Consider the following 19,679-nt stretch of genomic DNA (forward strand, 5'->3'; position numbering starts at 1 on the left):
TACAGACTTGAATTAATAACGGTAAATTTAAAAAGAAAAAATCACTTTATCATTCAATAAATGCCCACATTTATTTTTATTATCCTTTTTAATACATACATGGCATATTTATTTATTTATCAAGTCATTTATTTATTCATGTACTTTTTTTATTTTTGATACATTTAATGGCATATTTCATTTATTTATTTATCAAGTTATTTATTAATTTATGTATTTATTTTGGCAGGTTCAGTCCTCAATACATTCTCAGAGCGTGAGCAGTGCCGAGGGTGTGGCTTAGTCTCTTTTTGAATCATGTTTTTATAAATACAAAGTACAAATTGTTTCCGGTTGGCCATCTATGATTTAGTAGTGTTTCATACGATTCATGCTTTTCCATCTATGATCGTTGAACCTTGAGAAAGAAAGCGAATAATGGGATGTGTGTCTGAATGAAGCGGTGACAGAGTGTCATAAATATGCCGAGCCATACAGGCAAGTAAAGCGAGAGCCTCATCAAACGGTTACGAACTGGTTATTTTGAGCGGGTTATTTGATTTGCGTACATGTGCGGACCATGTTATGGCCCTAAGGTATGCTGAGAGGCTCTGCAGTACCAAAAGCGTTCTATTTATATTTTATATGGTGAAACAGGACAGCAGAGGATATTAATAATCTTGTGACACACACTCATATTCAGCAGTGGTGGTGTGCTTACATATCACTGCAGAAGAAGGGCACAAAGTTTCTTTAGAAAGCCCAAATATTGTGATGGAGTTAATAAACAAGGTGAAAACATGGGGGATTGATGCGGTGGAGGATGAATGACGAGCCGGTAATACTGATAACGTACATTTTTGGCAGCCGTTTCTTTAATGGCCTCTGCTGTCAAAGCAGAAAAAATCTTCTGTTTTGTTTGGTGTTAATGAAAAGTGATAGCACAGTTGATGCCTCGTATATTTTCTCCCCGTGGCCTTTAAATGCCTCATCTATGAGCTTGTTCTGTGGTCTAGAAAACACCAGTGTGGGACGTGACAGGAAACAGAAATGACAGAGACTGAAAATATCAATGACCTTAAAGATGGTGCTGGGATGAATAGGGTTTTTACGACCATGTTCATCAAAATGACGTAGTCACAATTGTAAGTTACAATTGACTTATAATGTTACCAACCAAAAAACAAAACAAAACTGTGTGTTTGTGTGTGTGTCCAGGTGCTCAGTGGTCCTAGCTGTGCGGCGTGTATCTGGCAGGATCTGGGAGTTCCCCATCACTCTTGTCGCCATAGAGCCTCAAGTGGATGATGTCATCCTCACTGAAGCCACTGAACTGGGCAAGACTTCAGCTGTGGGCTTCCGTCTCACCAGCACCACCAGGTGTGTGTGTTTAGTCGCTCTTATTCCATCCAAGTTTACTTAAAATTGAATTCTACCTGCAGTTCACTACACCTCTAATCTTAAGTGTAGCCAAACCATTTCAGGAGCTTGAACCGTAGGGGCTGAAAAGTTTCTTACAATCCCACTCCAGGAGGCCAGAGCCGTTCACAGCTGCATTCCTGCCAGGCAGTAGCAATGCGTTCACATTGACTCCAGCCTCAGGGATGTTACCTCCTGTTGGTTCTACTGGAGCCCTCATCACTGTGTCCTTCACACCTACTATGTGCAGCAAGCACAGAGCAAGACTAACCATCCAGGTATTTATTATTATTATTATATTACTTTTAAGCAGTGCTGTTCAATTACAGTTTCTGTTATTCTTAAAAAACGTCTGCTGAAAAAACAAAAAAATGTTCAGTACTGGTCAAAGTTAAAGATATAATCTGTAAGATTTTCATCTAGTAAATTCAATCAATCAAATAGTGAGTTAAAACAATGGTGATTGATCATATGACCCACTAATGAAAGCACTTGTACTCGCCTTTTTGTCGAGTATTCCAATCTGTGTGGCTGTGGAGACATTCCCTCCCTAAATGCAAATACGCCGCCATGTTAGTGAAGCTGCTGACAGCCGTTGGTCTGCCATGTGGAGTTTATCACTGCCGGTTATGCTGCGTTTCTTTGTAATCGGAAATTGGGAACTTCCAACTTCTGAGTCAGACTCGTAGTAAGGGCAGAAGTGCAATAAGAACACGTGTGTTTGTGTATGGATTCAAAGTTGTACTCCATTGGATATTTATCTATTTAATTGTCTTTTAAGTCACTATCTATTAAAGAGGTGACAAGATGGAGGGCTCTGAAAGAACAGACACGCCTGCAATTTAATCTTACCGGCAAAGAGGCCGCTAGAAACAAGGTATCTCAAATCTTAGAGATTATGACGTTAAAACCATGCATATGCAAAATTACATTTTCACTCAATTCAGTTCGATTCAATTTTATTGACAGTGCCAAATCATGACACAAGTCTTACATATAGAGAGGGTAAAGACCACACTCAATGACTTATTTATAATTTACAGAGACCCAACAATTCCCCCATGAGCAGCAACACTCAATGTTGACCTATTCACTAAGTAAGCGTGATAAACTGTATTGCCTAGTGAAACAGAATATTTGAACGGTAGAAGTCAGCATGTACCGCCTACCTTTGGAGTCATGGAGTCGACCTCCCTGAAAGTTGTTTTGGAAATGAAAATGTGTGCTACATACTGTAACCCCAGATTCTATGAATATAATTTTAGGTGTTTTTGCCCATCGATATCCAGACATCTCTTCCCATCGCTTTCCATAATGCTAGTATGACAATTTTCAGAGTTGCATGATTGACAGCTTACTTCTAATATTACAGGCAGCAGACATGCAGTGGACCTATGAGGTGAGAGGAAAAACCCCTCATGACTCCCCACCCATCTGCACCATATCCACCAATGGCAGCTCTTCCCTGCCCCGTCCAGCCAATGAACGGTTGCAGAACTTTGTGGCTCGAAACCTTCGACTTCCCGCCCTGGCTAACTCGTCCCCTCTCAAAGCCCGCAGATAAAGGACATCCTCACACTCTCATGCAGCTAAGGAATCGTCATTTTTGTCTCATTTCTTTTTCAACATTTATAGCCATGGTTTTAGGACATACATTTATACTTTTTCTTTTTTTTTTACACTGACACATGATGTTGATGGTCTTCATCATTTGTCATTTTTCCTCTTTAAAATGGCTCATTAGCCGCCTTACTCGTTTTTAACAGCAGTTCTAATGAACTACTTCTTCTGCCAATACAGAGATGTTTTTGTCTACACTGTAGTATGTGAAGGAACATTTGAATTAAAATGAAAATGAGGATTGTTTTTGAAAACTTGAACGTGAAACTGAAAAAAAAAGTATTGTAATTAACCTCGTCTTTATGCCTTTATTTAAACAATGCTCTCCAAAGTCATCATACATGTCGTAACACATGGATGATGGATGTACCGTATTTAACACTTTAGTTGGCATAAAACCTTCTGTGGCTGCTTCTCCTTATCTCCTTGCCATTCTTTATGATTGGTATAAAATTGATAAGGGATAATGGCGTTTCCTGGGTTCAGCTCATCAGTGTACTTTATGAAAAGAGCCAGCGTCCCTGAAGTTTTACACATTCAGCAGAAATCAAATGTATGATGAGCAATAAATGCTAGTAACGGTTATGGTGTCCCTATTATGCCTCAGAGTCCCTTTCAGGTAAAATGTTACCAACTTTATTCATCCCTTTCCTTATGATTAGACAGATATTGCCACCCCACATTATATTTCACTAACCAGGACGACCTTGAAATATACTGCAACCTTTCTGAAAATCTCCGTATCTTCCATTTAATAAATCAAACCACATGAGCCTTAACAGGTTGCCTAGTGTGTGGGCCCGTGTGCATACCAATACATCCTACACAGCACACACGGCTGTCAGGCTCTACCGTGGATCCTTGCATCTGTAGCTGCATTTTCAGCCAAGAATCTTTTAACAAGTCTCACCGGATATTTCAGATGTCAGTTCAATTTCCTCAATATTTAAATATCGCACGCCGTGTCTATGAAGCAAAACTTCACTCTCCATGGAAGATCTCACGTTGTATTGTTTTACAACACTGAATCAAAGTAAATTTATTACGGTGTGGACACTGGATTTCAGCAAAATATCTTTTAATGTTCATGTAAAAACAGAACTACAATCTGATCTGAAATAATAACCAATGCTAACTATAAACAAACATCTGCATTCTCATTCACTGGCTTTGTCTACAACATCTGAGTCAAATTTGGACTTTTTTTGTATTTTTAACATTATTATTTGGAAAGTATTTCTCATGTCTTAGAAACCACATAGAGTGTGTGTTTAAGATGTTACTGTAAACTGTCAGTGATGTGTCAGTGTTTGTCATGCACTTAGCCAGCTCTCTGGATCTCGTTGGTTGTCTTTAAAAGGCAGTCCACTGACCGCCAGTGGATAATAACCTTATTTTTATGTTTATAAAATGTACCAGAATTCATGAATATGTAGGATATGTTGCTACAGATATCCCTGTTCTTTCTTTGTAAATCTGCCATTGCTATTTTTCAAGTCGGAGCCTCTGTAAAACGGATAAATACAGCGTCAGCAGTGTCACCAATATGGCGGCGTATTTACATCTAGCCTATGGATCGCCATAGACACGGATATTGGAATATTCAGCAAGTGCTTTCCTTGGTCAATCACCATTGTTTTAACTCACTATTTGATAGATATAGATTTAAAAGGCAATTAAAGTACAACTTTAAATAATAATAATAATAATGTATGTGTTTCTTTTAATGCATAGGTGTAAAAAGATTTATATATATATATATATATATATATATATATATATATATATATATATATAGGATTGATGCTCCTAATCGGCTATTTCCCAAGTTAAGGAATCGGTATCAGGAAGGAAAAAATGGTATTGCAACCTTAAAGTTAGTTTGAAATTTGGTTGATATGTTAAAAGGGTTAAATTCTGTAGTGTGTGCGTGTGTGTGTGTGTGTGTGTGTGTGTGTGTGTGTGTGTGTGTGTGTGTGTGTGTGTGTATGTGTGTGAGCTTACCTTTTTGTGCGTCCACATATGGAGCTGTCCTATGGCTCACCTTGTGCCCGTGGAATTATTCACGAGGCAGTTACGCTCAGTTATGCGTCCATTAAGCACCATCTGCAGCCTGCTGGGGCAAGAATGGAGGGAGAGAGAGAGAGAGAGGGAGAGAGAGAGGTAGCCTCACAGGGAGGGAGAGGGGAAAGATGGAGGAATGAAGCAAAAGATAGAAGCTAGAGAGAAAGGAAGAAAGGACATTGGGGGGGCGCAAAGGATACGGTTGAAGAAATAGATGATGGAAGGAGCAAAAGGGGGAGGGGGAGCAAGAAAAGATGAGAGCAGCACATAAAGGGAACAGTAAAAGGCAGGTGTTAGGTCGAGGATGAAGGGAATATACGCATGTATTTTGCATATCATCTGCAAGATTAAGGGGTGTGTATGGCGTGCGGTTGTTGAGCTTACCTGTGGAAATGAGCTAGGCTTCCTCTGTGGTGCGTTGCCCCAGCAACAGATGAGCCAAGCCAACAGAAAGTGGTGGAGGGGTCCGTTCTGTTGCCTGTAGTAAGAAGATATCCCACTGAAGTCAGACTCACAATGATGAAATCATGATGAAAAGTGCTGACACACCAAGTTCGAACAAATTACCATATTCCAATATGTTATTTCTATTGTCTCCATAGACAATGAATGGGAGGTGTATTTTTACTATTGTAGTGTCCTCAGTTCTCAAAACACATATACATATTCACTTTCTGTGGAGCAGTTTCTAGACTTTAAATGTGACATCAAACACTCTTTTTTGGGGGGATTTTGTAAGAGTTGTTCATGTTTACTAAAATTATAAGTCTGTCTTAGACCATTACATGTATGACTTTTTTAATCTTCCTTTTAGAAAACTTTAAGGCCTTAGTTTGAATTCTGACAGCTGTGCAGTGAAAAAAAAGACATTTCACTGGCTTCTGTTGGCTGGTCCGTGCAGGTCTGGGTAAGAGGATGTTTGTGACAAAGGTACAGCACCCTTTATTCATCAAGTACCTGAGAATCTCTCAGGAATGACGCTGAAAGTACTAAAACACTCCTACCTCAGAGTAGAACTGACCTGCAATGTATTTATGTATTTTTTACGACAGTAACGAGCTCATATCATCTAGAAATGCTGAAACAGGACCACATTTTATTTGTATAACCACATAATCTATGTAACTCAGCTATCTTAGCTAAAAATGCAAATATATGATGACTAGTGTTAGAGGATATCTAACCACAAAGCTTTTTGCATAGTAAGCACTAAGTTAAAATTGGCAAGCCACTTGTGTTTGTGCGTCATGAAGTAAATATACATACATTAGTGCCAAAAGTAATGCTGCATCTTGCATATATTGTGTAATATTGCAGGTGTATCAATGTAGGATGTTGCAAACCCTCTACGGACTGTTGAGCACCCTTTGAATAAGGACTATGGAACAGTCTCTTCCGCGGTTCAATGCCGTGATCTGTCCACATCTGCACAGCCACTATGCTGTTGTAGGCGTATTTGATGATACAAAAAGAACTACCGCACTCCGCGGTGTCTGCAACTGTACTTGTACGCATCAGTTTGGGAGCAATTTCCGAACACATCGACTGTCTGTCTGATGAGAATTTTGTCTCCGGGTGCTGCGGCTAATATTTCCGGCTTGGACTTCCTCTTCTGTATGGCGGCATTTACAATTTTCAACAGCAAAAAAAACACAAGTTTAAAACCATACACATACACGACGATGAAGTGTGAAAATGAATATTGCTATTATCTAAAAGTAAGATAAAAATATAAAAGTATAAAACTGTTATTTTGTTTTTTGTTAAAACCCTGGTAGCCGCATTTGAATGGTCCGTAGTTTAGTAATGGCTGCCTTTGGTAGGTCCAGAGGCACCGCTTGCCAGCGAGCAGTCAGGCTTAGGGCCCAGGCCCCGTGACTCCACCCAAGTTTTATTGTTCTGTTTTTTATGTTTATAATCATATTTTGTCCAGGGCCCCAACAAACTCTAGAATCGCCTCTGGGTAAGCCTGTATATAGAGCGAGAGGACTAGAAACAAAGGCACGAACACTCTTTGAACAGGCTTCTCAGCATCTTGCTGGCTCAGTGGCTCAGTAGCAGTCTTCCCTTCGCTATATTGTGCAAGTGATAAAAAGCAGTTTTGGTCAATGAATTAAAATGAGATTTAAAATTGAGGTCAGACACTAAAATGACGCTGAAGTTTTCTTGTGTCCCAGTAATGCAAGAACACATACCCTCTTGGCTTCACAGAAACATATAGAATATAGATAGTCCAAGTAAATGTATTTATTATGTATTTATATTTATATTGATATTATTAATAGATGGAGGCGGTGTTGCAGTCGCTCTACTGCACCGCTGTGACGAAAAGAGAGCTGAGGAAGACAAAGCTCTCGATCTACCGGTCAATCTTCGTTCCTACGCTCACCTGTGGTCATGAAAGCTGGGTCATGACCGAAAGAACGAGGTCGCGTGTACAAGCGGCCGTAATGGGTTTTCTCAGGAGGGGGGCTGGAGTCTCCCTTAGAGATAGGGTGAGAAGTTCAGCCATCCGTGAGGAACTCGGAGTAGAGCCGCTGCTCCTTTGCGTTGAAAGGAGCCAGTTGAGGTGGTTCAGGATCATCTAGTAAGGATGCCCCCTGGGCGCCTCCTTAGGGAGGTGTTCCAGGCACGTCCAGCTGGGAGGAGGCCTCGGGAAGACCCAGGACCAGGTGGAGAGATTATATCTCCACACTGGCCTGGGAACGCCTCAGGATCCCCCAGTTAGAGCTGGTTAATGTGGCCCGGGAAAGGGAAGTTTGGGGTCCCCTGCTAAAGCTGCTGCCCCCGCGACCCGACCCCGGATAAGCGGATGAAGATGAGATGAGATGAGATATTAATAGCTGTTGTGAATGGCCACACTGGAAGGCGTCATAGAGAGCGGGAGGAGACGGATTTCACTGAACATTTTCAGACATTCGTAGTGTTGCACTTGGTTGTTCACATGAAAACTGACAGAAAGGTTTATGTGAAGAATGAAAAAAGAAAACGTGAGAGAGAAGTTCAATCCCTGACTCCTGTCTCACCTCCACGGAGCTATTACTGTCCAAATTTGAAATCAGATCAAATGTTCCACTCCTAGTCTTTGAACCACATTTTCCTCACTATGGGAATTTTTGGCCACTTATTTCCAACTCTGAGAGGCTTGATGAATACGCTATGTACTAAGTAAGCCAATTACAACTGCAAACCCTGTTTGGTGGGAAATAGTGTGTGTTTGACTGCAGTACCTCTCTGTCATTCAGTTTCTCTGTGTGCTGCTGTTTTTCCGACCTCTGTGAGGAGCCAGTTGTTTCTTTTTGCTTTGAAAAGTCACAGGAAAGTGCTATTCATCACTCCTCTGTGACAGCTAACGAACACTGCTAATTGGCATTCACCCTTACATGACCCACCTTTCTAGCCCTTTCTGCATCTGCGATTAGAACCCTTCTTGGGTAAGAATAATCTTTAATGAGATGTTTACAATAGAAGCTATTCATCCAACAACAACAACTGTATTCCGTTTTTTTCCTTTTAAGTCAAAGATGTGTACACTAGGTTCAGCTCAGGTAAAATGTAACATCTGATGAAAGTAAGCTGAGCACAACAGACAGACAGAGAGAGAGAGAGAGAGAGATATTCTCAGATGTGCCTGGGGCATGTTTGTTTAGTTTGTCAGAGACTTAAGCATTCTGTTAAAACATAAAAAACTGAGACTGAGAATAAAAACATTTTACATTTCTAACGACTCTGATGTCTTCTGACAGGCGAGCCATATGGCGCGGCATTAACTAATCCTTGCCGTTTCCCAGACATTCCTAAATGGATTATCTACATGGCTGCTTAATACTATTTCATTTTCATTCTGTCACAGAGAGTCCTATCCCCATACATCACTCACACTGGGATTCAATTAGCATGGCGGTAATTAAGCAGGGGCAGTTTCTCCCTGAAATGCACACAAAATGATTTGACAGCCTGCCAGTAGAAGGTAGTCTGAGTTCTGAGTTCTTGTGTGTGTGTGTGTGTGTGTGTGTGTGTGTGTGTGTGTGTGTGTGTGTGTGTGTGTGTGTGTGTGTGTGTGTGTGTGTGTGTGTGTGTGTGTGTGCAAGCATGTCATTTTGACAGAGAGTGGGTGATGAAACAATGTAAGAGGAGGATGGAGCTCCGTCAGATGTTGTCAGTTTGTCTAATATCATCCTCACTTGTCACTACATAACATACATTAATTGTGTCGACCAACATATACACACACACTCACACACAGCTGTAAAGTTCGCTGTTACATTGGCCACGTTAAAGGATTTAATACATGCAAATATAAAAAATACATCAAACAGAGCTCACCTTAAAGAGGAACTCCGGCAATTTGATATTAGACCTCCCAAAAGACATCTTGATAGTTCTCTTCACCAAGTAACAGTAACTCCGGTTCGTAACAGAAGCTTTCTTCTAATGTTAAGCAGCACCAGATTAAGTGGCTGATGGTATGTGGTTTTTGTTTTAGTGGCATATGCCAATTCCGAGCGGCATGTCACTGTCGATTATTGGTATGTCACTGCTGTTATACGGGCCTAAGGCACTGATGGTATAAACATTATGTCACTCCTGTCCACTTTTCACCGGCATGTGCCACAGATTATGATATGTTGCTTCTGTTTGCCACTTGAAAACAGCTTGTCTGTTCTATTGACACATGGACACGTACTAGTGGTGTACCATTATGGGCAAACTGTGTCCAATGCTACGCTTGCTATTATGGTTGTGAAGGGTTAATATGTATCTTTAGCTACTGCTTTCATATAGAGCAGCAGCAATGCAACATGCTATTCACATATGGCCATTACAACAAAGTGTCATACCCAGCAATGCAGTGCAGTCTCTGCAATGCAATGCAAAAAGGTCGTTTTCCCCATTTGTTTTTCCTCTCCTTCTTTTCTCTTCTTCTCTTCTGGGACCCAGACTTCTCTTTCTTGAAGGAAGACATTACAAAGTCACTGGTTAGTAGATTAGCTGACAGATTGTCATGCTGAGTCGAATGGGCAGACTATTCACTTCAATTTAATTTTATTAATAGTGCCAAATCATAACAAAAGTTATCTTAAGACACTTTACATATAGAGTAGGTCAAGACTTATTCATAATTTACAGAGACCCAAGAATCCCCCCATGAGCCTGATCTTTAAGAATAATAATAATTATTATTATAGTTATTATATACAGTACTAATCTAGCAATCTTGAGCACACAGTGATGACGAAAGCCTTCCCTTTAACAGGCAGGAACGTTGAAACAGACCCAGCTCTATGGAGGACGGACATCTGTCTTGACCCGTAGGGGAGAAAGAAAAAGAGTGAGAAAGAGACAGACAGACAGCCTCCAGCGCTACAAATACATTACACTTGTTACATTTAGCATTATCACTAAAGCAGGCAGAAGAGTAGCTAAACATAAGACACTCCGAGCAAGAGAGAGCGAGGGAAGCCATCAACAGCTGTGAGGCTAACTGCTAAGCTAAAGTGGCAAAAAGGAAGCAAAAACAGCTGAGTCTAGCTGGAGCAGCAAACAGTGAAACTACCTGTCACCAACAAGAGAAGCACCGGAAATGACACAACACGTTCACCGTGAGCACGTCAGGTCCTCTCTAAATCATTTTGCGCCTTTCGTAAGGGGGCCCCTCAGAAAACCTCCACTAATACACAGTTCAGTCTCTCAACCAATGGATTCAGCCACTTATTAATTTATGTTGTGACACAAGTTACTTTGAAACTACTCATTAAAAAAATACAACAACTTTTAATTCCAGCACACCCACCCTTGGGCCCTCGGTAGTCCCCCCCTGTGCTACGCCCATGGTCATACCATCAGTCTTGACTGTTCTGAACTGGCTTGTCAGTCAAATATTCACAAACATGCACAGAGATGCACAAGGATACACAGCCCATCCTGCAGTATTACAAAAGTGGAGAATGGTCCGGTTTCCTGGAGCACCCACAGTCCCTCACCGGCTAGTTTGAGTAGCCAATCACACGCAAGCCCCGTCTCCCACTGAAACAACTGCGTGGTTCTTTTGAAGTGAAATCTAATTATTGTTGCGGCACAGTGTCTATACTTATGCCTCTGAGTCTTTGCGTGTCTGTGTGTGTGTGTGTGTGTGTGTGTGTGTGTGTGTGTGTTTCTGTGTGTGCGTACACCTATCAGAACTCCCTCTGGTGAACATGACAGAAGAGACAGGGAGAAAGAACAAGCTGCTCAACCCTGCTTTCATCTTCTTCCCCTTTTACGCTGCCTGAAACAGCTCTGACATAAAAAAAACCTCACGTACGTGTGTGTGAGAGACATTGTTACATATTTCATGCTGCTGACGATTGTAGGAGTTACTCTGTTTGCTTCTGAGTGTTTGACAAAGCAGCACTTGTGTGTGAAGGACAGCTGGCGTGTGTTTGTTTGGTTTGATTGAATGCTGTGTGACACATTTGGAAGCGGCTTCGGTGACTTGACAGATTGAATGCGAGTGTATGACATGCCGGTGCGTCTGCTTTCATTTAAATGTGTGATTACACTCGTACACCGGTGTTTGGCTGTGTGCTTATCTTGGTGAATGATGAGCCAGCATTTGTATGTGCATTACAGTGTGTGTTGTGTTCTCATGAAGCTTTCCTCAGCAAGCATCCAGCACCTGTGTCTTGTCTCTGCCGCAGATCGAGACGGATAGAGAGCTGAAAACACTCGGCGGCAGAATATGAAATATGCTAATGAACCGACATAATAATAACCCATCATCACACACACAGCAGAAAGAAGATGGAAAACTTTGCAGAGGATTTTGTCTGTTTTCGACCTTGTTTTGCAACAAAATTGTAATTGTCTTGTACTCACTGGGGGGTACATTTTCTGGTTTCAAGAATAATATTCATAACGGGATAGTCCAAGCTACATTAAGATATCAATCATAATGGAAACAAAGTAATTCCCTTTTATTTATGGAAACACACCAGACATCATGCGTTGCTTACAAAGTATTTCACTGGCATTAGCTGTTTATTCCCTGCAGTGCACACATTTAGCAAGTGTACATTAAAAAAAACACCCCGCCTCACACAGCAGGGGAATATGCAAATAGTGAACATTTCCGGTTAATACTTAGTGGCCTGAGGAGGCAGATCAAATTGATTTCAGGAGGCTAAAATGTTTAAATCATTGTATTTCAAAATATATCCTTAAAAACAGGCTTCAGGAAAAGAGCAACATTCACCTCCCCGAGTGTTTGTTTGAGCATCCCACGTTAACGCCCCCTTCCAAGAAAAACGGCTAGCAAGCTGTTACTTGTAGCCAGTGTTCATTTGAATAATGAACACTCTTTGAGACAGATTCATTATTATATGTTGTATACCATGTGTACATATTGCAATGCCCCTGTAATCATATTCTGAAACTTACATACTGTGCACTCTTCCATCTAGTTAACTTAGTAGCAAATTAATTAAAGGGACTTGAAGCATTTTGTTAAGGACCCTAAAAGAGCCATTTCTCTTCTATCCGGATTTATAATTGATGCTCACCAGGCGCTACGCTTAAAAACACTGTAGTGCTCCTTCATCATCTAATTGCAAATAATATCTAATTGAAAACAGCAGGGTGGAATTTGAATAACGAAAACAACTCACACTTGCTGCGTGTCGTATTTTTGTTTTTCAAGTTTAAAACAAGTGTCAGGATTTGTTCATTCTCTGTGGTGATTATTGCTATGCACAGAAATGAGAACTGAGTGCATGAGATTACCAAAGAAACAAGCACAAACCACAACCACGCCAAACAACAGTGATAAAAGGTACCCAAGTAGTAGGCCTGTGAATGTTCTCGTTTGTCCAGGTCGTCGTCATCCTCAAAGCAATTTCAGTCAAAAGCAACTGGACTTGGTTATTTGTCTAGGAAGATGTTTCACCTCTCATCCAAGAGGCTTCATCAGTTCACGTACACATCTGACCAGTTAGGCATTTCTTGTACATATAACAACTAACGAAAATAGTTCCTGTTGCCGTTCCTGGACGTACTACGCCAAACCACAACCTTTTTTTCTAATCCTAACCAAGTCGTTTTCATGCCTAACCCTTAGCCGTCACATTTGGCAGGTTAAAACTGGTCACTTAATGATAGTTTTGGTGCCTAAACTTACTTAACGAACACCGAAAGCAACCCTTGCGGCCCACTTCCAGTCCCTCGCCACCTCGTGATCCACTTCCAGTCCCTGTTTCGTAAGATTTCATGCAAATGTTTGGGCAAAACTTTTCGTTCGATATCCTATGAACCCGTTGATGAGAATATGTTTCTCTAATGCATACAGTAAATCTGACAACTGGAGTTACTGGTTATTTTGCAGATTTAGGTTTTACATAAAAATATAAAGATAAGCTCATAAAAAAAATACATTGTTAAAGATTTAAGCAGTGGTTCTGAACCTTATGACCTGTATGAAAACCAGAGATACTTGATGCGTGTTATCCATGTTTCAGATCCACATGTATTGCACATTTAAACAAAATGAATGTGCTTTTCTATGCACTATTTCCTGTTTCCCTGTAAACTTCAGCCTACTAATGCAATATTCGTGTACACGTATATTGTAGGCTGTTTTTTTCAGTCCCTTTGAGAGACAAGAATGCCTTTAATGCCTTTATATTGTAAATTAGTTAATTTCCATGTTTGACAAAGCACATGCAAATCATCTGAGGCGATTGACATACCTCACATGCCACGAGTGTAAAGAAATAGCGGTAGTCTGTGGTAGACTACAGTTAATCATTGAGGTTTCTGGAAGTATGCTGAGGGCCAATGACCTGCAAAGATGTTTACTGTGATCTGTATTGATATGACCATCAAATGACTAAAATAATAGAAGTGAAGAAGTAATTTATTAGACCTATGTACTTCAGTTATCTATGTGAGGAGTTTGATTTGTCCTGTATTCAAGACTGTTAATCCAACCATTTGCCTTATTCTAAAACATCACATGGCACTTCCTGTTTCTTGGTTGCATAGTAAAAAAAATGCATATGTTTGTATTTGAACTTCAGGCCAAGCTAAGTGTATGGCAGTGTATAGACATTACAGTTCACACGTAGACCTGCACTCAACGTTTCAAATGCTCTCACAATTTCGGTTCATTTCAATGGCCTTTATTGGCTTTTTTTTATTACTCTCAACACATTTAACACATGCAACACTACTAGTCAAATTAATATATTATTTCAGTCAACCACAATGGACGACAAATGTCCAAACTGCAAATAAAAAATAAATACCAGCAACCAAAGAAACATGATGGGTTGAAATATCCATCAAACAAAATGAAGAACTTCACACTCACTTCACTTGTTCCTGTCTGATTGCTGACTGAAGATCTGTGCAAACGAGTTTCACACACGCTGATTAGAGATTTGTAATTATGGAAGTAATTTCCATCAGTTGTGAATAAATTCATTGATTTCGTATAACATGATGAATCCAGTAAATGTCGGGGTCTTTCTATGAGATATGTGCTAAGTCAGGGGTGTCAAAGTGATCCAGTAAAGGGCCGTGTGGCTGCAGTTTTTCATTTTAACCAAGCAAGAACACACACATACACACGGCCTTTACTGGATCAGTTTGACACCCCTGTGCTAAGTGATTTGAAAAAGGGTGTAAAAAGTGAGTTTCAGTTGAAATGTGTCAGCCAAAACTCTGATTTTGCTCTATTTCCCCCATCGTTTCATCATGCAAATACTTCATTGCATTTTAATATCAGCCATCCATCCAATACTTTGTTGCTTATTCGAGTAAGACTTGTATAAGATAAAACTAATTCATATAAATAAATATTAAGTAAATATGTGAGTGGACAGACTAGTGAATCTATGAAACAGATGTTTAGAGGACAATGAAAACACTTCAGTGACTTTAGTGAAGACTATTAAAACTAGAAAACTGTAAATCTTGGTGAATATTACAATTATCTCTGAGCCTGGCATCACGAGACAAATTCAAAAATGCATACTAGTCTGGAACCTCTCAGCTAATTTTTCGATTTACAAGCAGTGTAGACCAAAATGCCACTGGACACATTTGAACCTGCAACCAATCACAGCAATGAAATGACACAGTGCTGTGCAACGCATGCAAGAAGGGCAGGTGTTTGTTCCGTTTTGAAGCAGGAAACCCATGGTGGCTGATGGTGTCACAAACTTTCTCAAACGACAGCTAAACAGTACACTATAATGTGTTTCAGAATATTTTTTTAGCTGATAAATAGGCAGAACAGAGTCATTGATTTATATTCCTGGTATTCATATTCCAAAATATCCCGGATACGGGCGCCGCCATGTTGTAATTTTGCAACCAGAGTCTGCGCAGTAGGGATCAGTCGGTAGAGTCACGTCATCTTACCTCCATCGCGAGTCGATCCTGGTTGTCAATCGTGACGTTTCACCCCGTTTATAGCAATCGAATAACTTATTAAAACCTCTTGAGCAAACATCAGCGTTCCAGTACCCACATTGACAGAAACCATCTTTGGGAAAAAAGGATTTGAGGCGTACATTATATACACTCAACAAAAATATAGACGCCAACTGTTATGGTATGGTATGGGCAGGCATCTGTTATGGACGAAGAACACAGGTGCATTTTATTGATGGGATGAGATCCTGAGGCCCATTGTTGTGCCATACATCCATGAACATCATTTCATGTTTCAGCAAGATAATGCACAGCCCCATGTTGCAAGGATCTGTACACAATTCTTGGAAGCTGAAAATGTCCCAGTTCTTGCATGGCCAGCATACTCACTGGACATGTCACGCATTGAGCATGTTTGGGATGCTCTTGACCGACGTAAACGACAGCGCGTACCAGTTCCCACTAATATCCAGCAACTTCGCACAGCCATTGAAAGGGAGTGGACCAATATTCCACAGGCCACAATTGACAATCTGATAAACTCTATGCGAAGGAGATGTGTTGCACTGCATAAGGCAAATGGTGGTCACACCAGATACTGACTGGTTCTGAGTCCCCAGACCCCCAATAAAGAAAAAAATGCACTGCACATTTCAGGGTGGCCTTTTATTGTGGACAGTCTAAGGCACACCTGTGCACTAATCATGATGTCAGATCAGCATCAGGATGTGGCACACCTGTGAGGTGGGATGGATTATCTCAGCAAAGCACAAGTGCTCACTATCACACATTTAGACAGATTTGTGAACAATGTTTGAGAGAAATGGTAATATTGTGTATCTGGAATGAATTTTAGATCTTTAAGTCCATCTCATGAAAAATGGGAGCAAAAACAAAAGTGTTGCGTTTATATTTTTGTTGAGTGTATGATAGGATTGGGACAAGTAAATATTCTTTTCCATATATTCTTTCCCACAGAATGAATGTGATTTACAGATTTACATGTATTTGCATACACAGGATTCAGTGTAGTGGAGTTATTTGAATATGACCTCTAAACTCATCCATTTGAGGCTTAATAGTAAATCTCGCTTTTTTTCCTGCGACTGCCAACACTACACTATGTATATAGATTCCCCTAAAGAGTATATTTTACGACCTCTTAAGTAGAAGTAAACATTTACAATCTTCAGAAGACTGTGTTAGAAGTTCTGCCTGTTCATTCACTTTTTGTTGTTTTGAGTCCTCGTCACAGAATAACAATTGTGACCATTTGTATCGTAACTCAACCTTCACGATGCACTAAAGATTTTTTCATCCTCACTGCGGTTCTGTCCGTCCTTGAGAAGTGCATCAAAAGCTCCTAATTCAATTTTATTTCTTCTTCTTCTTTTCCTTGAGAACACACATAACAATTTGTCAGCAGCAGCTTTCCTCCATTGATTGTCGGAAATAAAAATAAAAAAACAGCCCGACTGTTTTTCACTGAAAATCCATAAAGTCAGACTAGTTGTTATGGTGCAGTCTATTGTGATGGACCCCATGGACCCCTATGACATATGAGTTAGGGACGGGACTGTGGAGCTCGGGGGGAAGAGAGCATAGCAGCATTTGAGCAATACAATTGAATGACTACATTGGATTATATCATTGTAGTTGTAAAATGTAAAAAAACAAAGGTGTTGCGTTATCACATGTTTTAATAAGGTATTGATTCGATACTTTAGAAGAAGAAGAAGAATTTCTTTATTTGTCCCGCAATGGGGAAATTAAATTTTCACTCTATAATTATTTTTTATTTTACACACAGGCCCAAAATACACACACACATGCACAGACAGGAACTATATACATGCAACCAATGGAGAGATGTTAGAGCGAGCCAATGGCCGGCGTCCTGAGCAGTTTGGGGTTTGGTGCCTTGCTCAACAGCACCAGGGCAGTGCCCAGGAGATGAACTGGCACCTCTCCAGCCACCAGTGCACGCTCCATCCATGATCCACACAGGGAACTTAAACCAGTGACCCTCCAGTTCCCAGCCAAGTCACCTATGGACTGAGCTACTGACGCCCCAGAGTGTAAGGATAACATGAACCAAATGGTGGAAAGTTTGTAATTATATAATCCTTTTCACTTTAAGGTGATTTCTTGCAGTTACGGCTCCTCTTGGCAATGATTGTACACGTTGTGTTACACGTTTGTTAGGGTTGTCCGTACTGTTGTGAGTAGAACTGCATTTCTCAGTCATTTCTACTGCTGCTATACTTTGCTGCTCAAACTTCTTAATAATGGAATACATGGTTCATTTTGTATCAGTAGTGTTAAAGTATAAGGGCTGCGGATCTACCATTCTTCTGTTACGTACGTTCAAACGTTCAGATTCTTAGCTGTATCCTTATGTTGGTTTTTGCTGAAACAGCCTTCATTTCTCATTTGAAGGTCAGTTCACCCAAATCCTGAAAACTGATAACAATGGTAACATGTCTTTGTAGAAACAATGTCCCTGAAGGATTTCACTTTATTTTTGCCCTTGGAACTAAACATTTTTCTGTTGCTAGAAAGCCGAAAGTACTCTTGAGTTTACTGGATAAAACGAGAGTAGGGCGCAATGGCGGAGCCAACAGGGGGGCAGGGGGGGTAGAGGTCACGGCCATTCCGGGCCCAGATTGTACAGAGGCCCAGCGCCAGACTAAGGACGGACCAAAAAAATAAATAGTGGCAAAGTCGGACTCTGGCTATTGTTTTTGTAGGGATAAATGTGTTAAAGTAAACAATATATATATATGGTATATACACACACATAAATCCATATCGGAACAAAATCTCTATACAGTATGTCTGCCTGTTGTGCCTTGACAGTGACGTGTACAGCAGGTGCTTGGTCATTGTAGTAATGACAGGACACTGCTTGTACATGGTCTGTTTTCTTGTCTGGGTTGATGATGTGTGACTGGATGGTGCAGACTATTAAATTTCAGTAAATTAAGATACGTTTAAACCTTTGCCTGACCCAGGCTTTAGCAGATTATTGGTAAAGTCCATGACTGAAATAGCCTATTGGCAGTTGTGGTGCTGAAATATCAGTTAAATGAGGAATCCATGGCGCTGAATGAACACATCTCATATTCACATTCTCTCTGTTCCGCCCTTTTGATCGATCATAGTTTCACTACAGGCTATGACTGTACAGTGTCTAATCCCAATTTAGCCAATAGGATATAAGGGCCCACTAGAGGTCCCCACCACCTCTGTAATGAGCCACTGGCTCCACACCTAGTAGGGAGCCTGCTGGCCAGAGGCGCCGCTTGCCAGTAGGCAACTGCCGGGGGCCCCAGGCCGTAGGGGGCTCCACCTGACTCCACCCAAGTTGTTATTTGTTGTTCCGTTTTTTCCTCCATTTTTTAATTGTTTTTTATATAAATATGTTAATTTAAAGGTTTTTTTTTTTTTTAACGTTTCCTTTAAAGTAAGTAACTTAAATAACTAAAATGGTAACTTTTGAGGTAAAAAAAAAATTGTTGATATTTTTGTTGGTGATTATCTATAACATGGGGATGAAGGCTGGTTTGAGGGGCCCCCTGTGAATTTTTGCTTTGGGCCCAACAGACTCTAGAACCGCCTCCGCTGCTGGCGAACTTTTGCAACAGTTATTTTAGCTAAAGGAGGTTTATTTCAGGGAGATATTAAGGTGATACCATTCTCAGATTATTAAATATAATAAGGCATTTACTGACCAGTTCTAATACTCGGAGGGATTTCAAATAGAAACTAATATCTAGATCCTTCCTGACTAAATAGATGAGTGAGTGGAGCCTGGCCAGTTTAGACAAGTGCTGGAGAAAATGTGATTTTTAAAAAATATACATGTTTATTTTTGGCATTTCGACCTTTATATGACAAATGACCGTGTAGTAAATGGGGGGAAGAGAGGGGTGTGACATGCAACAAATGCCCCGAGGCTGGAATCGAACGAGAGATGTTGGCACACTGTAACCCCTTGGCTTCCAAAGCGCTCTGATGGAGAAAATGTGGACTCCAAACTGGCAACCACACATATTTCCAGCATGCCCAGAGTTAAGAAATGTCAGGAAGGATGACTTTGGTGCCCTTAAAGAAGTCCGTTATGATATTCCCAAAGTTCCAAAGGTTTTTGTTCTTCATATAAGTCTTTGAGGGAAGGGCTA

General features: G+C 40.5%; 1 protein-coding gene across 1 annotated transcript in view; it reads left to right on the forward strand.

The window, feature by feature from the left end:
* Positions 1-2,962, forward strand: part of LOC310964771 (cilia and flagella-associated protein 47-like) — a gene marked incomplete at both ends in the record, with an annotated part of 63,013 nt that extends 60,051 nt beyond the window's left edge. The window contains 3 exons of the mRNA XM_083938029.1: positions 1,198-1,359; positions 1,511-1,676; positions 2,771-2,962. Of these exons, the coding sequence (XP_083794155.1) occupies positions 1,198-1,359; positions 1,511-1,676; positions 2,771-2,962 (520 nt within the window). The remainder of the gene's footprint in view (positions 1-1,197; positions 1,360-1,510; positions 1,677-2,770) is intronic.
* Between the last annotated feature and the right edge of the window lie 16,717 nt (positions 2,963-19,679).

The sequence above is a fragment of the Echiichthys vipera genome (genome assembly GCF_963691815.1).
Source record: "Echiichthys vipera genome assembly, chromosome: 23".
Taxonomy (NCBI): domain Eukaryota; kingdom Metazoa; phylum Chordata; class Actinopteri; order Perciformes; family Trachinidae; genus Echiichthys; species Echiichthys vipera.